Raw genomic sequence first — 6,755 nt, forward strand, 5'->3', positions numbered from 1 at the left:
AAGCTTCTCTATCCATTCGTTTGTTGATGGGCATTTAGGTTGTTTCCAACTCCTTGCTATTGTGAACAAAGCTGCAATAAACATGGGTGTGCATATGTCTGCTAGGATGTCAGTTATGGTCTCTTTAGGGTATATTCCCAGTAGTGGAATTGCTGGGTCAAATGGTATCTCTATTTGCAACTTTTTAAGAAAGCGCCACACTGCTCTCCACAGTGGTTGTACCATTTTACATTCCCACCAACAGTGAATCAGGGTTCCAGTTTCTCCACACATCGCTAGCATTTGTTGTTTGCTGTTCTGTTAAATTTTGCTAGTCTTACTGGGGTGAGATGTTATCTCATAGTTGTCTTGATTTGCATCTCTTAGAGCTAAGGATTTTGAACATTTCTTCATGTGCTTGTTGGCCATCTGAATGTCTTCTTTGACGAAGTGTTATAATAGAGAAAATTTTTAAATAAAGTATACTAGGCAAAAAAACTATGGAATCATAATGATTTTCAATGAAATGTTTTGGCTTAAGGAAAAACAAAGTTGTAGAAAGAGAAATAACAAGACATAAAATAATATACACATATCTAGTATGAGATAAATGCATATATCTTTATTTTTAAATAAGCAATTAACCTTATTAAACATTTACCATATTCCAGGCACAGTGCCAAGAGCTTTACATAGATTTGCTCATCCCATGCTCATAAAAGTCTATGAGATTTGTATAATTACTGCCTATCTCTAGAGCCATAAATAAGGAACATAGTAAAGCAGGGGGCTTCTGTGGCCTAGTGGGTAAGGACTCGCTGCCAATTCAAGGACAGGCAGTTAATTCACTAGCTTCTCTGTGGAAGAATAGGCAATCTTCTCCCATGAAATTTACAATCTCTGAAAACCCAACAGAGACTCAAGTATGGGTCAATTTTGACTCGACAACAATAAGTTGACTTTGTTAGTGAGTAATGATCAGGCTGCAAACCTTCAAACAGCTTGAAGGCAGCAGCCACTCACCAGGAGAAATACAGGCAATCTCCCATAAAGGTTTACAGCTTTGGAAGCTTGATGGAGGGTTGCTCTATATTGGGACAGATTCAAAGGCAGTCAGTGGTTATGGCCATAAATATAAACACAAACACACATAGATGCCCATGTGTAACAGCGAGCTGAAAACAGAAACACCAAAGTCTTCATTGTAATCATCCCTGAATGATAGACTATGGGCTTTCTTTTTAGTATACTTTTCTGTATTTTCCAAGTTTTCTAAAATAAGCACATTAACTTCATAATTGAGTGGCTTAGAATTCTTGTTTTTATTTTATCGGAGCTAATTACTTTCTTATTTAAAAATATATGGGGAGGGAATGCACCTAAAGGAGAACTGATTTAACACGTTGCGGCACACTTTTAAATTGGCAACCTTGTCATTTGTGGCAATGTGTTAATGAACTCCTAACAGCTGGTCGACAGGGTTTCACTAAAGCAATGCCGTTGTGATGTGCCTCCCTTCAATGGTAACTCATAGCAACCCTGTGAACAGCAGGTTGGAACCTTGCCCTCTCCTGCACCATCCTCATGATCTCCACCATGCGCAAGCCCACGATTAAAGTCAGTCTCCATCCGTCTCATTGAGAATCTTCCTCTCTTCCCAGCATGATATCTTTTGCAAAGGACTAGCCCTTCCTGACAATATGCACAAAATATGGGGGACGAAGTTCCACATCCTTGACTCTCAGGAGCAACCTGGTTGTACCTCCTCCAGTACAGCTTTGTTGTTTTGGCAACGTGTTCAGTCCTCTTCCCCAACACCATAATTCAAAGGCATCAAAGCAGTGGGTCTGCACTAAAGGAATGGGATGGAGGATAAGTGGCAAGACTCAGGATAAGTTACCTTGGAATAGGGATCAACTCCCAAAATAATACCAACATTTAAGCTGCATGAAGGAGACCAGAGAACAGGAAAAATTTAAAAGTACCAAAAGCAAACCATCTATTTTCTTTTCTTTTTTTTTCTTGTTGTGTGCTGTTGAGTCAGATCTTATTGGCACAAGAGGAGGTTGTCCCTCCTTCTCCAACAAAACATCTGCTGGATTCAAACCATGCACCTTCAGGATTACAGTGCAGCTTCTTGCCACTAGGCCACGAGAGCTCCCTTAAACCATCTCTTCTGAAATTGTATTTAGGGTATATCTTGTGGGCCAGAGTATCCTTTAAGACAGATCTGTCTTGGAGAAAGTGCACCCAAGGTACTCCTTAGCTGCAAGGATGGTGAAACTTGAATTCATACATGTTGGGCATGCCAGGAGGGGCCAGTTCTTGGTTAAAGATATCATGTTAGGAAAGGTAGAAGGTTAAATGAAAGAGAAGAAGACCTTGAATTGACACAGCGACTGCAGCAATGGGCTTGAGTATAGCAGAGATGGTTAACGACGGCACAGAATTAGGGACAGGTCTCAACTTGTTATTCTAAGGCTGTCCATAATTTGTAGTTTACTTGATGGCACCTAACACCAACTGTCTGATGGAGGGCTAAGGAAACTCATTGGCTCTCCACCCCTCCCAGCAGCCCCACACTCCTGTACTACCTGGGCGCTACCCCCTGCACCATCTGCCAGGACCTCAGAGAAAACAGTGGCTTGGGAAAGAAAAGTTTCTGGGCTCAAGTCAAATCCTGGTGCTGCAATTCAGTCCTGTCAAGATGATTAAGTTATACAACTTCTGTGGGTTTCAAGGTACTCCTTTATAGATTGAGGGATGAACCTTCCTTCCTAACAGGGCTCCAGTGAGAGATGGTCATATAGAAAACAACACCCTAATGCCAGTACCCCTGTTTTTAGATACTAGATGGTCACTGAAAGAGGCACACCTTTATTTCAAAACAAGATAAATTAATTTCGAAATTGATGCTTTCTTTACCACGCCTTACTTTTTAAATGGTCAGGCCAGTGTACCAAGGCCACACCTCGTATGTGTAGGTGACTATTGTTCCAGATGAATCGATTCCAACTCAACCAACAAAGTGGGACAGGGCAGGACTGCACCATAGGCTTTTCTTGGCAGTTATCTTCACAGAAAGGAGCCCATGGTGCTCAGTTGAGAATCAAAAAAGGTAGGTGGTTCAAATCCACCAACTACTCCAAGGGCAAAAAAATGTGGCAATCTGCTGCTGTGGAAGATGACAGCCTTAGAAACCATCTGGAGCAATGCTACTCTGTCCTGAAGAACTCAAACTCACTGCCAGCAAGTCTCAATGAATCCCTAGCTGACCCTCCACTGGGCTTCTGACACTGTAAATCACAAGGGAGAAGACTGCCCATCTCTCTCCAGAGGCTTCAGTCATGGATTCAAGGCAGCAGAGAAGGGCAAGCTTGATGTAAGCTTGACAGCACAATACTCTGCAGACTGCGCCACCAGGGTTCACATCCTCCACAGGCTCTGTAAGTCAGAATTGACTCAACAGCAGTGAGTCTGGTTTGGGTTTTGATTTATTACTACAAAGGCAGATCATCAAATCTTTCTCCTGTGAGGTCCCTGCGTATATTCAAACTGCCACCTTTTCTGTTAGCAGCTGAGATGCTTACTCCTTGGACAGTCAAACTACTAACCTAAGGAGAGAGAAAAAATGGGAGCTGGACCCCACCCCCGGGGCAGAAAGAAAAGACTGGAAATCTGTTGGCCAAAGAAGTACTCCCGGGAGGCCCGTAGGTCTCAGGTTCCTCTTCCTGGATGTTATTCCTCCTGCTCTCCATCTCAACAAACATAAAACCAATTGTCGTTGAGTCAGGACTTACAGCTGCCCCTCCAGGGGGTTTCCTGAGGCTGTAAAATGCAGAGAAGGCTGCCCACTCTTCTCCCGCGGAGCCCCAGGTGAATCCAAACCAGCAGCACAGCTTCCAACTGTCACCAGCCGAGTTCAAACCAACTTTTCAGCTTCCATAGGAAACTGATTTTCTTACAATGAAGTTATTCTTAGTGAGTTCATTTCCTCAGCACACAGCCATTCATTAGAATCCCTCTAACCAGTGGCTTGCCCTTAGTAAGAGTTGGAGGGCATGCTGTGGCCCTTGAATGGAGCCAATGATAAGTAAGACCCAACTTAAGTGATTATTTTATGTACATATGCGAGTGGCTGGAGGGAGAGGTGACTGCCCAGCAGGCCTGTGCATTCACTGGTGTGTTGCAAACGTCAGAGTAAATATCAGTAAATTGTAAGCATTGAAAAGATCTGTGCAATAGTAACTCTGTCCATGTTAGTACTTCTTACTTTGCTACCTTTCTTCGCATCTTATTTTACTAGAATATCAACATTTCTATAATCACCTCCCAATTTTATGATTTCAAAACTGTTGCAGACAGAGGGAGGAAGGGAATTGCGGACTTATTTTCTTCACACAGAGGAGACTTGCAAATCACTTGCATCCTAAGTTCCTTATATGAAAATTTAGCCATTCCCATTTCTCTGAGAACTTCCTTTCTCTCGATCGCCTTCTAGCAAATTGATGTTTTTAAAAAGCAAGCCTCCTCAGTTAACGTCCTTCTTATCGAGATAAAAATCTAAACTAATAGTTCAGGTTTATCCAGGGCAGCGTGGAAACTCGAACGCCCACCCCACGGGGGCATCCGTGCATGTAGCAGCGGCCGCTGAAGCGCGAGGACGCAGGAACCGGGACATCGCCGTCCGGAGTGGGCAGTGACGCCACGATGCGCCCGCACCTCGCCTCTGGGCCGCCGGCCACACACACACACACACACACTTCCTGTGCTGATCGGTAACCTCATCAGACTGCAGTCGAGAGGAGGCCCGGGGGCATCACCCAGATCAGCCAGGCGCCTTCGAAGCAGTCCCGGGGCCATCTGTGTCACCACAGGCAGGGCGCACAGCCCCAGCCCTCCTGTCGGCATGGAGGGCGGGCGCTGGGGTCCGGCCCTGCCTCCTCCACCCTGCCCGGCAAGAGCCACTTGAGACCAGTCACACAGAAGCAGCCCCTCACCTTTTCCTCCGTCCAGTCTTTGGGTTTCTTAGTGACCCTCTGGGACGTCAGGGGCAAGGTGGCCACCAGCAGCAGCAGGTGGAGGGTGTCCATGACGCACAGTTCTTCTCAGCCTGCCACCTCTCTCAGGCTTGCCGGGTACCGGTTCGCCCAGCCGCTAGCGGTCACGAGCCCGGGGACGCGCGTCCTTCGCCTCCCCTTTTCTCCACCCTTGGGTCGACTGTGCCCGCCTCCCCATCGCCTGCGGTCGCCTCCTGAGGCGTGGCGCAGTCCAGCCCTTCTTCCCCCACCCCCAGCCCGGACTTTAGCAAGCCCGGGGGTGGGCTTTCCTGGGAGTTGCAAGTCTCGGTGTCCTAGAGGAAGGAAGGAAAGAAGTGACACTGGGAGCCTTTCATGATCTGCGGGGAGAGAATTGCAGCCAGGCTGCTCATGACAGGCAAGAATAGTGAGACTTGATCTCACCTGCTTTGAGTATATTATCCCAACGGGCCAATGCTGGAAAGAGGCCATCATGCTTAGAAAGGTGAGGGGTAGGGAAGGAGAGGAGGCCCTCAATGAGATGGATTGGCACAGTGGACCGGAACAATGGGCTGGAGCACAGCAGGTTGTGAGAATGGCTACAGCATTGAACGAGGTTTCTATCTGTTGTCAAATCAAATGGATGGCGTCCAGCAACAGCAATGCCATGACAGTAAAGAGAAAGGGAAGGGGGAGTTCATCAGACCCTGTGTGAGGTGTTATCCCACCGCTCTGTAAGAAGGCAAGGGAAGGAACCACCAGTCCCAGACATTGTGCTCGGTGGTATTCCCCCCAGGCTTCTTTATTTCATCTTCATAAACACATGAAACTGTTGAGCATCCCATTTTACAGATGAGGAAACTGAGGATCAGTGAAGACAGCCTGGACATGAACTCTCAGAGATAAATACCTCTTTGAAAAGCTATTTCCAAAAAAGTGAGTCTTTACCTTTCCTCTTTTTTTTTTAACAAATAATTAACCTACAAGATAACATCATGTGCTCAAATTGGGCAACTTAGCTATTTGATATGTAAATGAAATGTAAAACATTCCCCATGGAATCTCTACCTTTAGGAGCATGGAGGTTGAAACAGGACTCCGCAGAGGGAGCAGTTAAGCAGCTTGAGCCCACATAGCTTCACCTAGACTTATGGGAATCCCAGGTGAAGCTGTCCCATTGGTGGGCCTAAATGGTGGAGCTCTAGATGCTCACCTTGATGATGCCCACCTGGAGTAAGTGGCTCTACAGCCAAAGGAGTCATCACCTAGAGGTCATCTGCCAGCAGTACCTGAACACCCTGAGCAATCTATCCTTAAGAGATCCGAGCAGTGCATCTTAGGATGTTCTTTATGCAAGTAGAACATTGTATATAATAATAAAGGCTAAGGTTGCAGGTGACTTGATGGTTTATAACACCAGTAATTGTAATGAATTGCTTTTACACATGCACACTTTTCTGACAAATTTCCATAACACTATTCTTATGTATACTTATACATAAGGATATATATTTGGTTAAGTATCCTTACCTTATCTGCAAATAAACTCTCTAACATTTAAACTGTAAAGATGTCTTTCTTAGTTAGCTAGTGTTGTTATACCAAAAACGGAACAAACAGATGCCTTTAACAAACAGAAATTTATTCTCTCATTTTTCAGGAGGCCAGAAGTCTGAATTCATGTCTCCTGCTCCAGGCGAAGGTTTCTCTGTCAGTTCTGGAGGAAGGTCCTTGCCTTCTTTCAATACTTTTTTGTGG

General features: G+C 45.3%; 1 protein-coding gene across 1 annotated transcript in view; it reads right to left on the bottom strand.

Annotated features, from left to right (window-relative positions):
* The window catches only part of QPCT (glutaminyl-peptide cyclotransferase), a 62,077-nt gene extending 57,005 nt beyond the window's left edge, over positions 1–5,072 (bottom strand). The window contains 2 exon segments of the mRNA XM_006882390.1: positions 4,601–4,929; positions 4,980–5,072. Coding sequence (XP_006882452.1) covers positions 4,601–4,929; positions 4,980–5,072 — 422 coding nt within the window.
* Between the last annotated feature and the right edge of the window lie 1,683 nt (positions 5,073–6,755).

This window comes from Elephantulus edwardii, unplaced genomic scaffold (genome assembly GCF_000299155.1).
Source record: "Elephantulus edwardii isolate Elephantulus edwardi_28Jun2011 unplaced genomic scaffold, EleEdw1.0 scaffold00019, whole genome shotgun sequence".
Classification (NCBI taxonomy): Eukaryota; Metazoa; Chordata; class Mammalia; order Macroscelidea; family Macroscelididae; genus Elephantulus; species Elephantulus edwardii.